General features: G+C 44.3%; 1 protein-coding gene and 1 long non-coding RNA gene across 2 annotated transcripts in view; one reads left to right on the top strand and one right to left on the bottom strand.

Annotated features, from left to right (window-relative positions):
• Positions 1-18,216, bottom strand: part of LOC307120077 (basement membrane-specific heparan sulfate proteoglycan core protein-like) — a 335,684-nt gene that overhangs the window by 251,495 nt on the left and 65,973 nt on the right. The window contains exon 7 of the mRNA XM_079806937.1: positions 17,874-18,137. Within this exon, the coding sequence (XP_079663063.1) occupies positions 17,874-18,137 (264 nt within the window). The remainder of the gene's footprint in view (positions 1-17,873; positions 18,138-18,216) is intronic.
• Positions 9,582-11,361, top strand: LOC307120641. The gene is made up of 3 exons (XR_013815836.1): positions 9,582-9,717; positions 10,511-10,563; positions 11,222-11,361. It is a non-coding gene; the product is annotated as an uncharacterized lncRNA (long non-coding RNA).

Here is an 18,216-nt window from a genome sequence, read left to right as displayed (position 1 = left end):
CTAAATAACGACGTATAAAGTGATGACGATTTCAAAACACGGCATCATGAAGCTTCGAAGCGTTATGAATCAGTGAGTCGAATCAGCAGTGTGGCGGTTTGACACGCGATCCGAATCATGATTCGACTCACTGATTCAAAACGCTTCGAAGCTTCATGATGCCGTGTTTTGAAATCGTCATCACTTTATAAGTCGTTATTTAGGGTTTTTTTGCGCACAAAAACTATTCTCGTCACTCCATAAAGTTATTGTAGAACCACTGTAGTGAGATGGACTTTGTAACGATATCTTTAGTACCTTTTAAGGGTTTTGAGAGTGAACCGTGCCATTGTGCCAATGGAGGCCTTTCAGAGCCATCAGATTTACACTAAAATATCTTCATTTGTGTTCTGAAGATGAACGGAGGTCTTACGGGTGTCGAACGACATGAGGGTAAGTAATTAAAGACAGAATTTTCATTTTTGGGTGAACTAACCCTTTAAGGTAGTGTTTCTCAACGGGGGCGTTCAGAGCACAACGGGGGGCGTTGGAAGCAAGATTCTTGAAAGGGGGGCGTTCAGGTGTTCCTGGGGGGCGTTCACAAGTTTATACCAAAGATCCTATGCAAAGATCCAGGCAAGACAAAATTAAACATGTATGCTAATTACTTGCAAAATAATGCCTACCACATTATAAAATCTGCCTGTTTAATGCGACGTAAACTATATAGTTTATTTTACAATGACTAAAGCGCTCAATCCGGTGGTGGCTAGAATCCAGCGCTGACTGGAATCACGCAGCGGAGGAATGGGAAGTTAACAAGCCATTAAAAAAGTATTGACTTAAGAACCACAATAAATCATGTTCATATTCACTCCGGTGATGAATTTTATTTGTATAAAGGTAAAACGTTTACATTTTTAGGCATTAATCAATGCAATGCCTAATGCCAAAATGTTTTCTTAAAAGCCCTATTCGCACGGGATTTATTGCCTGGTGACCTCTAGCCATTTGTAATAATTGCGGAGGTTGTTTGTGATCTTAATCCAGTGCGAATCGGCCATGTCTGTAATTTATAAAATTACCCCGCGAATGACCTACCATATTCCGCCGAACACACCCTGTGATAATATTAGTCCCATGCTAATCGCCATCTCTGTGATTTGGCCAGGATTTGGAGGGTCGTATATAACTTTTGCAAGGTTTTTGTTTCCTGTGCGCATTTGTATCCACATTTCGCGAAGAACGAAGGCTGCATTCATAACGCACACCGTTATAAATCCCTGTGCGGCTGTGCACATTATACTTTCACTTTAGAATTAGAGCCAATTTGGGAGCGAATTGCTTGAAAGGTGTGTTCAATATTATTATTAATGAAAAACACAAAAACAGAACAATACAATGACAAGCTCGCTTAAATGGGTGCTTTTACATTTAGCTTTAATCTTCTGCATTCATATTGTCAGTTCCTCACTCTTGTGATAAATGAAATCTCCTGCTGCTGGTCTGTGCTCAGTTCAGTTTTTAATTGTAACTTCTGTTCCCTTTCGTTCAGTCACTACGACGTAACGTTAGTGACTAACGAATGGGGGTTTCGCTTAGAAGCCTATCAACTTCGAGTTTTGAGAAAACGCCCAATGGCGTGCCAATGCCATGGGGCATGCGGAATTTGCATACGTAGCTCCGCCTCACTGCGTGAGTATATAAGGAAGTACGAGGCAATATCGCATTATGTTTCTGCTTTCGGAGCCAAGAGTACCTACCTCTTCACTCCTACAGCCTTCTGAGACTCTGTCAGCTTCTTCGAGACGAGCAGCTTTCCAGTCGGTGTTGGTGTGACGGCGCGTTCCAGTGATCGCATACTTCCTGCCTGCTGATCTGTGCAGTGGTCTGCATCCAGCTGGTGTGTGTTTCCCTGGGCGCTTCGGCATCGACTGTGAAGTTTCCTCTCACAAAAGAGCTTGCACGTGACGCGTCCTTTTCAGGATGTTTCGTCCGTGCACTTCTGGGTGCGGTAGATCGCTTTTTTCTTTCGACGGGCACGAGCGCTGTGTGACGTGTTTGGGCTTTCAGCACGCTCAGGCAGCGCTCGTGGATGACTCATGTTCTCTCTGCGGGAACCTGGCCATCTCAGTGCTTCGATCGAGACTCCGTGAATTCCGTGCTGATGCCGGAACGAGAGTCCCCTCCGTCCCCCCCCAATCTGCGGTCTCCTCTGGAGGCGGCACTTTGGCTGGTGACCAGGGTGATCTGAGGGTGACGGTGTGGAATAAAGCTCCGACGCTAGTTCCTCGGCCCACACCCCCCTCTCAGGCACTTGACCCGGCCCGCGCTCAGGCGTCTACATCGGGGCCGGCTCCTGCTGTCCCGACTGTGGCGTTTGGCGCGGCGGAGGAGGAAGTGATGTCTATCGCCGCATCCCAAGGTGGGCTGGAGTCATCTGAGGATGAGGATTCGGCTGTGCTGCCACCTTCGGGTGTCCCAGCATTGCCCGAGTCGGACCCAGAGTTGACAGCCATGCTCTCTCGGGCCGCCGCAGCGCTTGGACTGGAGTGGAACCCTCCGCCTCAGCCCGAGCGTTCGCGGTTGGATGATTGGTTTTTGGGGGCGGCGTGTTCGGACACCCGTCCGGCCGCTCCTCCAATACCTTTCTTCCCCGAGGTGCATGAAGAGGTCGCGCGTTCCTGGAAGGCCCCGTTGTCTTCCCGTGAACGTTTGGCGGCCTCTTCCGCCTTCACCTCTCTCGATGGAGCCGCGGCTCATGGGTACACTGGGGTCCCCCCAGTCGAACGTTCTGTTGCGATGCAACTGTGTCCACAGAGCGCTTCGTCCTGGCGTGGTGACCCAAAGCACCCCTCCAAGGCCTGTAGGTTTTCGTCATCTCTGGTGGCGAAGTCCTATAGAGCTGCGGGGCAGGCCGCCGCTTCTTTGCATACCATGGCAACTCTTCAGGCTTACCAAGCCAAGTTGCTGTGCGATATGCACGAGAGAGGGGCTGATCCAGGGCTCAGCAATGAGTTGCGTGCCGCCACCGACCTCGCTCTCCGGGCGACGAAGGTGACCGCGCGCTCCCTGGGTCAGGTGATGTCCACAAATGTGGTCCAGGAGAGACACTTATGGCTCACCCTGTCTGATATGCGCGACGCCGAGCGAACACGTTTCCTCGACGCCCCCATATCACAGGATGGGCTATTCGGCGGAGCGGTCGAGAGCTTCGCCCAACAGTTCTCGGCCGCTCAGAAGCAGACTGAGGCTATAAAATATATCCTGCCCCGGCGGTCAGCTGCTGCCTCCACCCCACCGCCCGCGCAGGTGCCTCAGCCTGCTCGCCGCCGAGGACGCCCTCCCGCGGCTTCCTCCGCCTCTGCGCCACCCAAGCAGCAGCCTCCACCCGGGCCGCGCAGAGGCAGCCGCAGGAAGGCGTCCCAGTCCGCTCCAGCCCCGCAGCCCGCGAAGAAACGCCAGGCTAAGCGGCGCTCCTGATGCGGACGGCTCAGGGATGGGCAGTTCTTTCCAGGAGACGGCGGCAGGGCCGCTCCTTCCCCCGGTGGAGGGCCGGGGGAGAATCTTTTGTTCAGCTGCTGGCCCCCGGGTCAGCAGCACCCTAATGTGGTTAAAGAAAGAACTGACAAACCCATCCCTGAGCCCCCAGAGATCGGTGACGGCAGTGCGCGCCACCCTCGGGTCACGCCACTCTCGTCCCTCTCTGTCGCCAGCCCCCTGGCAGAGCAGACCCCCGTGGAACGCGAGTCCTTCCCTGGTCTCCTCTGTCAGGGCGCAGCCGTTAACCGTGCTCCGACCCGGGGACGCCCAACAGCCTCCCCTGTCCGCGCCGGTAACGCTGCCTCGCTGCCCCACCCGGGGTACGCCTACTGTCCGTATGACCCCGTTGGTGCAGTCTCTGGAAGCCTGGCTTCAGCTTCCGGGGCTGTCCCGCTGGGTTGCTCGGACCGTCAGGCTCGGCTACGCGATTCAGTTCGCGCAGGCTCCTCCCCGTTACAGGGGAGTCCGCTATACCGTGACCGGGGCCCATGCCCCCGTCATGCGTGCGGAGATTGCCACTCTACTGGCGAAGGGTGCGATCGAGCCTGTCCCTCCAGCCGAAATGAGGTCGGGGTTCTACAGCCCCTACTTCATTGTACCCAAGAAAACCGGTGGGTTACGGCCAATCCTGGACCTTCGCATCTTGAACCGATCCCTTCACCGGCTTCCGTTCAAGATGTTGACTGCGAAACGCCTTTTCGAATGCGTTCGTCCGGACGATTGGTTTGCAGCGATCGACCTGAAGGACGCCTACTTCCATGTCTCCATCCTTCCTCGACACAGACCGTTCCTACGGTTTGCTTTCGAGGGGCGGGCATACCAGTACGCAGTTCTCCCATTCGGGTTATCTCTGTCCCCTCGCGTCTTCACGAAGATCGCCGAGGCAGCCCTTGCGCCCCTTTGGCAGCACGGGGTCCGCATCCTGAACTACCTCGACGACTGGCTCATACTAGGCCACTCTCGAGAGCAGGTTTGCGGACACAGAGATCTGGTTCTCCACCACTTAACCCGTCTGGGCCTTCGGGTCAACTGGGAGAAGAGCAAACTTTGCCCAGTGCAGAGGATCTCTTTTCTCGGTATGGAGATCGACTCGGTCGCCATGTACGCGCAGCTTTCGAGCGAGCGCGCGCAGTCTCTGCTGACTTGCCTCCGACAAATCGAGAGCAAGAATGCGGTTCCACTGAAACTTTTTCAGAGGCTCCTGGGGCATATGGCATCTGCAGCCGCGGTAACGCCTCTCGGATTGCTTCATATGAGACCGCTTCAGCACTGGCTTCGCGATCGAGTCCCGAGATGGGCATGGCAGTCTGGCACGCTCCGGATCCAAGTGACCCGGGCCTGCTTACAGACACTCACCCCGTGGTCGAACCTCAGCTTTCTACGGGCCGGTGTGCCCTTAGAACGAGTTTCCAGGCATGTTGTCGTATCGACGGATGCCTCTGCCACGGGCTGGGGTGCCATGTGCAATGGACAAGCAGCCGCGGGCTCCTGGACAGGACCCCAGCGCCTCCTGCATGTCAATTGCCTCGAGTTGCTGGCAGTACGGTTCGCCCTGCACCGCTTCCGAGCGTTGCTGAAGGGTCAACATGTGCTTGTCCGGACAGACAACTCGGCCGTAGTAGCGTACATCAACCACCAGGGCGGTCTACGCTCCCGCCGCATGTCTCAACTCGCCCGCCATCTCGTCTTATGGAGTCAGAAGCGCCTGAGGTCCCTTCGTGCTGTCCATATTCCGGGAGTCCTGAACCACGCAGCCGACGAGCTCTCGCGGTTTCAGCCTCTCCCGGGAGAATGGAGACTCCATCCCCGGACGGTTCAGCTGATTTGGGAACAGTTCGGCGACGCACAGGTAGACCTGTTTGCCTCCCACGACTCTTCCCACTGCAGCCTGTATTATTCCCTGACCGAGGGCACGCTCGGCACGGATGCACTGGCGCACAGCTGGCCGCGGGGCCTACGCAAATATGCGTTTCCCCCAGTGAGCCTACTCGCACAGCTTCTGTGCAAGATCAGGGAGGACAAGGAGCAGGTCCTTTTGGTCGCCCCGTACTGGCACGGCCGGACCTGGTTCCCCGAACTCATTCTCCTTGCGACAGCCCCTCCCTGGCCTATTCCTCTGAGACTGGACCTCCTTACTCAGAGACGGGGCACCCATTGGCACCCGCGTCCCGACCTTTGGAACCTCCACGTGTGGCTCCTAGACGGGACCCGGCAGATTTGAGTGGCCTACCACCTACGGTGGTCGCCACCATCACTTCCGCTAGGGCAGAGTCCACTCGGCATGCCTATGCGTTGAAGTGGAACCTCTTCGTCACCTGGTGCTCTTCCCGCCAAGAAGACCCCTGGAAATGTCCGATCGGGTCCGTGCTTGAGTTTCTCCAAGAGGGGCTGGAGCGAAGGCTGTCTCCCTCCACCCTCAAGGTATATGTGGCCGCAATATCTGCCCACCACGATCTCTTGGAGAACAAAAAGGTAAGTCAGCACGACCTCGTCATCAGGTTCCTGAGGGGAGCTAGGAGACTGAATCCTCCTCGCTCTCCTCTCGTACCCTCTTGGGACCTCGCAGTAGTACTAACTGCTCTGCAGAGACCTCCCTTTGAGCCTTTGCGGTCGGTTGATATTAAGTTTCTGTCTATGAAGACGGCTCTGCTGACCGCATTGGCCTCAGTCAAGAGGGTCGGGGACCTGCAGGCATTTTCGGTTGACGAAGCGTGCCTGGAGTTCGGGCCGGCTAACTCTCACGTGATCCTGAGACCCCGGCCTGGATATGTGCCCAAGGTTCCCACCACTCCGTTCAAGGACCAGGTGGTGAACCTGCAAGCGCTGCCTTTGGAGGAGGCAGACCCAGCCTTGGCATTGCTCTGTCCAGTACGCGCTCTCCGCGCCTACGTAGACATGACGCAGTGTTTCAGGACCTCAGACCAGCTCTTTGTCTGTTATGGTGGAGAGCGGAAGGGAAGTGCTCTCTCAAAGCAAAGGCTGTCTCACTGGATAGTGGACACCATTGCTTTGGCTTACCAGCAGCAAGGCCGACCATGTCCCCTTGGTGTGAGGGCACACTCCACCCGGAGTGTGGCTTCCTCTTGGGCTCTAGCGCATGGCGCCTCGCTAGCAGACATCTGCAGAGCTGCAGGCTGGGCGACACCCAACACATTCGCCAGATTCTATAATCTCCGAGTGGAGCCAGTGTCCGACTATGTACTCGCTCCCCCGAGGGGCCGGTAAGGACCAGGTTCAGGTGTCTTCGCTTGCTCGCCACTCCACTCCACGGACTGGATACGTGCGATATTTCCTCAGGTGAGTTCCCCGAGAGCCCTGAGCTCCTCCAGCACTGTCGACGCCGACATCAGTTCAGTCTGCCCTCTCGAGCCCAGACCCTCATGTCCGGCCAGGTGCCCCATGTGCATGGTTCCCTCTGGCGACCCCCACATGTGTATTTCACCGTAAGTCTCCGCAGTGAGCGGGTTTCTTCCCTTGGCGTGTCCCCGCCACCCCTAGGGTTAAAAATCCACCTTCGGCTGGTACCCTAGAGATCTCCCATATGCAACCCTCTCCGGGTCATATGTGTCTCTTAAGTCCTCCCCACGGGTAGGCATCTTGGCATTCCCTCACTGGGATATGCTTCCCAGTGTACCTTGGTAATCCTGTGTTAAGTGGGAGTCCTTCGTCCGTACTAGTCTTACGACAGGGTACTCACACTTACGCAGGGCGCTGGAAGACAGCTGAGTGGCGGGATTATATTGGGACCCCCATTCGTTAGTCACTAACGTTACGTCGTAGTGACTGAACGAAAGGGAACGTCTCGGTTACGGATGTAACCCTCGTTCCCTGAGGAGGGAACGGAGACGTAACGTCCCCTTGCCACATCAGCTGTGTTGCCTGGAACGCAGGAGTTCAGTCTTGGCTCCTCAAGCAGGTAACATAATGCGATATTGCCTCGTACTTCCTTATATACTCACGCAGTGAGGCGGAGCTACGTATGCAAATTCCGCATGCCCCATGGCATTGGCACGCCATTGGGCGTTTTCTCAAAACTCGAAGTTGATAGGCTTCTAAGCGAAACCCCCATTCGTTAGTCACTAACGTTACGTCTCCGTTCCCTCCTCAGGGAACGAGGGTTACATCCGTAACCGAGACGTTCTCTAACTGAACTATTTTTATTACTAGGTTATACAAAATCAAAACGACGGTGGAAAAGTGATGTAACCGGTGTAACACCGACTATCGCAACCAGAGGCGAACCAACATTGAGTGGGGGCCCCAGGCAAAATTAATCAATGAGGCCCTATTTAAAAAAATTTTTAATACAGCCTATCTTCGTTATCTAATTTTACAACATACAAAAAGTAGTCAAAACACATAAAACCAATATATATATATTTTTATATATATATATATATATATATATATATATATATATATATATATATATATATATATAAAAAACTAAATAAAGTGCTTTTGTTTAATTAACAAAATGTCAATCTTCATCTTCATAAGAGAAGATACAATACAATATCTTCAAAATACAGTACAACTTTCATATTTATAACCAATTGTCACCTTAAAAACGGTGCTTTGTGTGGTGGTGACAGGAACAAGAAACTATCCGACATATAGAAATATGGTTATCATTTTAATCACTTTATTTTATTAGTTTATCAACTAGCCTATGTTAACTCAAACTAATTTAATGTAGAAGAGCTGGATATACTTATTAGCCTACTAATTAAATAGTGCACATTTATATTAGACTAATTTAATTAGGCTGCTTAAATATATAAGCTGGGTGCATGGAAGCGGCGCACACGCTTAAAGCTTGAGAAAAAACACTGGCAAAAATAAATGTGTCAGAAAAAAATAACAAGGAGCCATTTTATTTGTTTATTATTAAACTAGTATTTTCTGAGTCAGTGTCGGCTGGAGAGATGAAGTTGACGATGCCGCCTCTCCGCTGCGCCTTGTGGACGCGCCTTTAGAGAGAAATGCACTTTTCATACGGATTACAACCAGAGAATATTTGTTTTCGATTTGAATTTGTTCGTTTAAAAGTAGACATTTCAAGCTTTCAGGCTAGATATATTTCTCATATATATGTGAGGCAAGAAGCCTGATACGCTTAGTTTCGGTTCATTTATGAGATGCGCTGCAGACGAAAGAAAGCACGCGTCCTTTTTGCTTTCTTTATTTTATCTATTTTAACTATTTGTTGGAGCGAGCGGCCAAGCCAAACGGAAAAGTTCTCTTCATGCTTAAAAAATCAAATCATGCATTTTATACAGTTTGAAGAAGGAGAGGAGGTGGCGAAAGCATTGCCTCAAAAGGCGGGGCCCCAGGCAAGTGCCTGCCTTGCCTGCCCTATTGCGACGCCTCTGATCGCAACAAGCCTAGATAACATAACAGCACGCGGTAAGGAACTGTTGTTTTATGATACATCATATGATACAGCTAAATCTATAACGAAAAAAAAACATTTATAAGTATTGACATCATATCTGGGAGATAAGTCAGTAAATACGAATAAAATCACACACTTTGCTTATCCTGTGCGAATGCATCCTGTGCGTAATTTCTAAATCACACGAGGTCCCCAGAAATACTAATCCCGTGCGAATAGGGCTAGTTCACCAAGTAGCCTAATTCACTGGTCAGGCATTATTGTTAACTCGCAAGACTGTAAGGAGAAAATGACAGTTTGACACTGTAATAACATTTAGGTAATGTATTAATTCCACCGTCACATCTGAGCGCAAAACGCTGCGTGGATAGTAGCTTATCAAGATAGTTAAAAAAATAATTAATACTACAATAATTTAACGGTTCCTCACTGTTAGACATTTCTGTAATTTGTACAGTTATTTACTATATATCACCCAGTATAATACTGTAAATTCTCTTTACAGTAAATAACTGTAATTCCCGTTGCATCATGGGTATTTTCTATGACGTCAAACACCAAATACAGTGATTTCCTGTATTTTTAAAAAATAAAGTATAATACTGTATTTACCACAACGGCCTATTTGGCACAATTGGGATCGACAGGATTTGCTTGAGATTTATATTAGGAACCATCAGTGCAGCGTTGAAAGTTTCACCCGAGGAGAGAGCTCACGGTTCCAGAGAACATATGAGCTGTGTCCGGACACCCTGCGAAGATTTTTTCATCCCCCGTGAGAACGGCAAACAAGCAAGGTAAGTGTGATTTGTACTATCCGCGGTTGTCTGCACCCCAATTTTAGCTTGTCAGCATTGGTGCTAAAAACTGAGGTAAACCTAACGTTTTATGAATTTATTGAATTAGATTAGGAACCGGTGCAGCGTTGTAAGTTTTGCCCGAGGAGAGAGCTCACAGTCCGGACAACATACTTTACATAACGTTAGGTTATCATTTGCTTAAACTTTGCTGCTAAAACTGAGGTAAACCTAACGTTTTATTTTAAAAAAATGAGTAGCCTATATTGAATTAGATTAGGAACCAGTGCAGCCAGCGTCGTGTGTAACGTTACTGCCCGAGGAGAGAGCTCACGGCCCGGACAACATACTTTATAACGTTAGGTTATCATTTGCTTAAACTTTGCTGCTAAAAACTGAGGTAAACCTAACGTTTTCTTTAAAAAAAAAATGAGTTTATTGAATTAGATTAAGAACCAGTGCAGCCAGCGTCGTGTGTAACGTTGCTGCCCGAGGAGAGAGCTCACGGCCCGGACAACATACTTTACATAACGTTAGGTTATCATTTGCTTCAGCTTTGGTACTAAAACTGAGGTAACATAAACCTAACGTTTTATTTTTAAAAAGACTTAACGTTAGTGAGTTTATTGAATTAACTTTACCAATACAATGAAGATTTTGTTTATCGAGCATATTAAGCGTACATTAGGACGACGTTAGTTAGTAAATTAACGTTGGCCACTAGTTGCAAAAAATAATGTCGTTAACAAGCAAAGTTTACATTTGGATTGACATTATTTATTTAACATTTTAGATAAGAATACCAGGAGCCTGCCTGTGCTGTGCGACACTGGAACTCATACAACGGTAAGTAACGTTACTCCTCTTTGTTTCTCCACATATTAACGTTACTGATAATTCAAAGTTTTTCTTGTATGTTTTAGTCGGGTCTGTTTAACTGAATCACAAAATTATTTAGTTTTTCCACCTCTTTTTAGCTGTAACTAGCCATGTACCATGCTTTTTTTTTCATAAATTATATTATACTAAAATAATCCAAAACTGTGTTTGTCCAGGACTGACAGATTATAATTTTATTTTCTGGAATTTAAGCAGTCCTGGACAATTTTTGGATGATTTTGGCAGATGAAATATAATTTATGAAAAAAACATGGCAAAACTTTAGAATAATGTTGCTCAAGTGCAAACCTGAATACATTTCTGAACACAAAAGAAGATGAAGAATGTTTGTAACCTAACAGATTGAGGCACCATTCACTTCTATAGTAATTTTTTCCTACTATGGAAGTGAATGGTGCCTCAAAATTATCTGGTTACAAACATTCTTTAAAAGGTTTAGAACTACAGGGCGAGTAAATGACAGAATTTACTTTTTTTTTTTGTGAACTATCCGTTTAATGACAGACCATTATTCTAAAGTGTTACCAAAAACATTTTAAGCAAAGGCACTAAGGTTGATGAAATTTAAAATATCTTTATTCTCTTAATTTTCTCTTGCTTTAAGTTTTTTTCGTGAGGAAAAACCCAGCGGTGGGAACAAGATGCACCACCTAAACCGGAGTGAGTCGGAAGACCGGGGAAGTTGTGAACAGGAAGACAACTGTAATCAACAACAGAGTGTCATCCTTCCTTCGCCACCTAATGGAGTTTGAATGGAAAAACTTGGACTAGGTGAGACACTTTTTTAATAGGATATGTAATGTACACAGACACTTACGCTGCATTCACACAGGGCGTCATGCCGGTTAGAAATTTTGTCTGACCTGACACAGCGCCGACGCCACGTGACAGTGACGTATGGCATCAAAGCACCGCGAGAGCGATTCGAGAGCAGTCGGCTAATACAGCCGGTGCAGTTTCTCCAGAGCGACTGCACAGACTTTGATGACGACACAGCTGTTCCACGATTGGCCAGATTCTCCGCATGACAGCGATCACATGTGTTTCGTGTTTATTCTAAAACCTTCAGTTCCTCTAATGTGCACAAATCTCTTTTTTATAACAGTTAAACCTCTTTTCATGTAGTTGCGATGTTATATTGTCATGTTTATCAAAATAAAATAGATGAAAAATGTAGACCCCCACTTCATTGATAGTTTAGGCTTGTATGTTAACTTTATTCTTGTACAAACACACGCTGTATTAATCAGTGCATAAAGTATTACATGACAAAAAATGTCTCTGAAACATCTGTGTATTGACAAATATTGCATTTATTTCACTTCAGCTGATAAAGTGTCCAAACACCGCGCGAGCGTCACTGCGGGAAGCAGAAAGTGTCCGACTTCACGTCTCCGTTTGCAGCTCCTCCCGCCTGCACGCGGCTACTCTCGCCGATTGGTTGCATCCGGCCACAGCTGATGTCCAACACGCCTTTCAACTTCTGCTGCTTGCAACGTGAGTAAAGCGACGCGACGGAACCCACAATTCAGTTCAGCAACGCATGACGTCACCCATTCAAAGTAAATGAGAAGCGTTAACGCCGGTGCCCCGTGTAAATGTAGCATTAAGTTTGAGGATACCTTACTAAAGCTAATGCAGTATACATGTAATCCATCCTGCAATAAAAGGTTACATTGTTGTTTTTGATTAAATAGTTTGTGAAATCATGTTGAGGTGATTCAGTAATATTACTTTTTTGGAGCATATAGTTTGTGCTGCTGCTACTATTATGTACTTACAGTTTTCTTTAGTTTTTTACTCAATATCAATTTTGTTAAGCTAATAACAGAGACACCTCTCTAATATGCAATCAGGTTCAGCATCACTACAAAGTACATTCTTCAAAATATTCATTACATTGAATCACCAGCTAAAACAAAAACTGAACATTTAATTTCACATCTTCATGAAGGCATTGCAGGACTGGATTAGACTAGACAGCATACGAGCTAGGTGTACCTCAAAATGTTAACTGTCTATAAAATAGTATTTTACCATTATGATGAATTGTAATGGGATTATTATTTTTTATTAAATTCCAACAGTGTAAAAAGTTTGTGTATACTCAAATTGTATGACTAACTTCATATCATTCTTATCTAGAGGGACTTCTTGCCCAAATGGAGCAGAATCCTGGTTCCTGTTTGAAATCATCCAATGTGGAAGATGGCACAGATCGGTACAGACATGAAACTTGTGTTTGTGTTTGTGTTGTGATAACTTGTTTCAGAATTAATTTGCTCTTTGTTTATATTTTATTCATGTATATGTGTATTTTGCACCAAAGTTACAGTATTCTTCAACCAACTATTTACAGTATTCTACCAACTATTTTCTGCAGAGTTTTTAAAATTGTAGCTCAAACAATAGTGTGTGGTGCTAGCAAGGTCATGGGTTCAATCCCCAGGGAAAGCAAGAACTGACAAAATGTAAAATGTGTATCTTGAATGCAATGCAAGTCGTCTGCCAAATGCATAAATGTAAATTTAAATAATAAGTGATATTGAATGTAATCTGATTACTTTTATACATGATTTTCTGAAAATAAGATTTGATTCGAGGATGTTTTAAAGTAAACTTTTTCCACACATTTAAATGTTTAAGTTAAAGCACTTAAAATGTTTTAAATAAAGAATTTTATATTTCATAATAATTGTCTGTTTGGATTACTTCTGTAGGATAGATTAATGTAAGAATTAATGTAATTCAGTAAGTATTAATGATTGAATAGGATTAGGATTAATGCACTGTTAACCAAGGTTTACAGTAACGGTACTGTATTACAAAATTACAGTAACATGTAGTTACTGTAAACTGAAATGCGGTTCTTGTACTGTAAATCTCAAATACAGTAACTTACTGGCAACAGTGTTGCCAGTAAGTTACTGTAAAATCTCTTATAAATGTCTAACAGTGCTGTGTGTTTATTCTTGCTAGAAGCTTTTGTTTTTATTTTAATGATCATGAACACGAATTAATCATGACAAACCAAATTAGTTTTAATTTGTAGACTATTAATTAGGCTATAGCCTACCATTGATGAAAGCTGATACCAAGGAATTTAGGCCTATAATTATAATATTTATTTTATTCATGAAAAATCATGATTATATAATTTTTTTATTGAAAGTAGGCCTAAGGTTAATGATTAGAACCCTGTGAAATCCATTAATAAATAAATACAAATATATATATATATATATATATATATATATATATATATATATATATATATATATATATATATATATATATATATATATATATATATATATATATATATATATATATAAAATTTTGTTTTTATTTTTTCAAATTCCGCTTAATTTTTCTGGATTCCGTTTTTTGGACTCCATTTTAATGGTTAAATATTTTTTTAGTAATAAAAAAAGCATGTCTAATTAATTTAAATAATGAAACAACAAAAAATTTGCAAAAATTAAATCTTTAGAGCCTTATGAAATAGCCTGTTTTCCCCCATCCAATTCCGTTTCATTTTTCAAATTCTGTTTTCAAATCAAATGAAGACATGAAATATTAATTTAATTTAAATATTATTCATATGAAATTAAACAGTTTTTTGTCAACGTGAGCTTTATTGATAAAATTAAAACATGGAAGAGAACGTGATAATTCCTTAAAAATATAAGTTTTGATAATATTTTATTAGTAGTATTATTGCATTGAGACTTGTCTAAATTTTACTGTACAACAGTAATATATTTCTGTCAAATTAAACCGAACTTTTATTTTGACGGGTGGCAGTTTTCTCAAATGAACGGTAAAACGGGAAAAATGTTCAAGAAGTTCCTCTCAGAGCGGCTTGAAGATGAAGTTCATGTCAGGCTACAGAGGCTGAAAACACAGCGAGTGCTTCAGTGTGTGTGAGAACCCCCGTAATAAAACCTAAGTGCAAACATTACCGCTTTGTACACACACATATGTTGGTGCAACAACATTATGGGGACTCTCCATAGGCGTAATGATTTTTATACCGTACAAACTGTATTTTCTATCCCCCCACCCATAAACCCAACCATCACAGGAAACATTCTGCATTTTTACATTTTTAATAAAACATTGTTTAGTATGTTTTTAAAGCGATTTGATTTACAGGGACATTTAGAATGTCCTCATAAACCACTTTGATGTTGTAATACCAGTGTAATTGGTAAATGTCATTATACAAATTTGTGTCCTCATAAATCACATAAACAAGCACACACCGACACACACACACACACACACACACACACACACCATGTCCCCCCACCAGTAATAATGGTGGTAGATATTTAATTTACAGTGAGTTTGACAAACGAGAAGAAAGCAAGAATAGAGGAGAGAGGGAGAAGGAAAACGATGGTTTTGGGAAACGAAGCCCAGTTCAGTTCGACAAAGGTCATTGGACAGGTTGGCCAACCATATATGGAGGTGTGTGCAGGAGAGAAGGGGGAGACAACGACTTGTTTGGCAGCATTCAATGCAGAAGGCAGAAGTTTGTTTAATGCAGTTTAAATTTATGTGGCTACATAAAATTAAAATTGATGATAAATCACTATTTCCCTTTGCAGTTTGACTGGCCCATTGGTTACCTGAAACAGCGGCCCATTTTACCTGAAACAGCGGCCCATTTTACCTGAAATAGTGGCCCATTTTACCTGAAATAGTGGCCCATTTTACCTGAAACAGCGGCCCATTTTACCTGAAATAGTGTCCCATTTTACCTGAAACAGCGGCCCATTTTACCTGAAATAGTGTCCCATTTTACCTGAAACAGCGGCCCATTTTACCTGAAACTGCTTATGCAAAAAAAAGTTGGCACAGCTGATGTTTTAAGAACTGTAGGGCTTAAATAATTATATATTTTTTACATAATTTCAACACAACATTATCAAAAACAGTGATTAATAATCATAAAAACACATGGAAAAGGCATATATGGTATTGTATTATTGTCCCAAGCGATTTACCAAAAAGTGGCCCAATTTAGCTGATATCACCCTACAAAAAAAGTTACGGATTTAATAATAATATTAATAATAAGGACAATAATATTGTGAATAATATACATATTATTATTATTACAACAGAATAATAATTAGCACACATAGCTCTTTTTTGGTTGGTGTGTGTGTGTGTGTGTGGAGAGGTGGGGGGGGGGGGGGGGGGGGTCGGGGGGGGCGTTAAGGGACCTGGATAATGGATAGGGGGCGCTGGCCCAAAAAAGGTTGAGAACCACTGCTTTAAGGAGATCTCCAAGATTTCTCTTCTTGGTAAGGGGTGGTGCACAGACCTCTCCCGAATCATCTCCAGCAGTAGCAGCCTCCGAAGCACCACTAACTCCGCCTCCGTTTCAATCGTCAGCTGAGGGAACCTATCTAAAAAATGATTTTTTTTTTTTTTTATTTATGTTTGTAAAAAATATTTTAATAACACGGTTTTGGCGGTTATAGAGTTCTAATGACGGTGTTTAACTATAACCGTCGGTCTCACGGTTATATACTAACCGTCACACCCCTACATTCATGGCCATGTTTACACACATATTGCATAAAGTAAAATTGTATATCAAATGATGCTGTATTCTTTCATAACATTGAGAATCATCTTTATACAAAGTTTGGATTAAAAAAAAACTTGAAGCATGAACATAAATTGGTGAATGAAAAAAAATCCCATTGTTTGTCTATTCATGTCTTTTAATTTTCTCAATAAATGGGTTCTGATGTCCTACAGAGCAGAGGATATAGCATATAACATGGGAATTTACTAAGCACCCTCAGTGATTTCAGATCTCAGTGATTTGACTCCTGAACCGGGCCTGGTTTGAAGGCTGAACAAGAATGACTTATTTAAGAAAACTGTTATTCCTTGTGAGGTGTAAAATAGTCATTTCTTTCTTTCTTTGCAATCTAATGGTTACTTTTCTCAAATGAGAAAACTTTTCTTCGGGATCGCTCGCAACAGTAGGTTTTTCAGCAAACTACTTATTTACTCTTGCTTGAGTCATATTATTGTTCAGAACACTTTAATTATTTCTTAAGTAGCAATACTTTTACTTCAGAACAATTGGTTATACTCTCTCCACCGCTGATCGCCTAAAAAGCAAAGCTGCATTTGTTTTCTACTCAATGGGCCCTATCTTGCACCCGGCGCAATTGACTTTGTACACCGACGCATGTGTCATTCCTATTTTGCACCCGCGCAAAGCGCGCTTTTCCCTCCACAGAAGCACGTCGCTAAACTAGTGAATGAACTTGCGCTACCTGGGCGGTTCAGCGCAAAAAAGGAGGCGTGTTCCGGCGCAAACAATCCCTGGTGCTATTTTGCTGTTCCATTAAACAATTGCGCCACTGACCAGAAAAAACCTAGTCTAAAGTCAGTGGCGCGTTGCGCGTTGTTCATTATGCTATTTTAAGGGCGCATGCTTGACCATAATGTATAGCGTGCACAACGCGCATACACTTTGCTCATGTAATCTACACAGATGCAACAGTTATTTTTGCAAATCATAAATTGTTATACTAAAAAAATATTAACACATGAGATGACGGAAATCATTGTGGTGTGCCACGAAGATGTGAAAAAATAGGCATAAATCTAGCTTACAAATGATTCAGGCTAATTGTAATAATTAAGGATAAGACCTGTTTGCCCAATAGTGGCAAGACATATATGTATTTAAGGACATCTGACAAATTGGTTTGTCCGTCAAGAACCAGGAAAAAAAATCGACTGAAAAACTGAAAAAAACTGAAAGACTGAAAAAAAAAGACTGTGAAATCACCTTTACCATAATGTACAACATTACAACTTCACTTCTCTGTCTTTCACTGCTCTTACAAGCACATCAGTCTCCTCGGCTGTGAACCGCTCCTGGCGTGCGCCTGGTACATACGCCATAATAATAGCAATCCATAATGGAACTTGCGCACCTGCTTTTAAAGGGAATGTTGGATGACGCTCGGACTGGTTTATTCACGTTACGCCCAAACCACACCTATGAATAATGAAGCTACTTCAGACCAACCCATTTTAGATTTGCGCCGGGCGCAAGAGCCATTTATCCCGCAAGGAAAATAGCAACAGCGCCGAGACCCGCCCACAAAGTTACTTGCGCTTCACGCTTTGACACTTGCGTTTCAGATCGTTAAAATAGGGCCCAATGTCTTCTGGTTAAAGTGATGTGATGAAATGATGAACACACTCACATGATACTGTCAGTGTAACTCCATCACTGCTCTGTGTGTACTGCGGGGCTTTAGTCTGAGATCCTTCACATTTGTACACACCAGCATGAGACCGACCCACAGATGTGATTGTATAGATCTGGTCTTGTCTTCTGGTGTCATATTGATCTTTATACCATCTGTACCTCCAGACTCCTGCCTCCTGTATGTCACATGTGAGAGTGACTCTCTCTCCACTGAACACATGGACATCAGGATGAACACGCACTACAGGTTTGGGTCTCTCTGTGAAAAGAGCAAACAACACACTTCATGTTTGAATTTAAAACTCAAAATTAACTTTCACTGACAAAACTATAAAGTA

The sequence above is a fragment of the Gobio gobio genome, assembly GCF_949357685.1.
Source record: "Gobio gobio genome assembly, chromosome: 2".
NCBI lineage: Eukaryota > Metazoa > Chordata > Actinopteri > Cypriniformes > Gobionidae > Gobio > Gobio gobio.
Note: the sequence above shows the minus strand (reverse complement) of the source record. Positions and strands in the feature narration are given on the sequence as shown.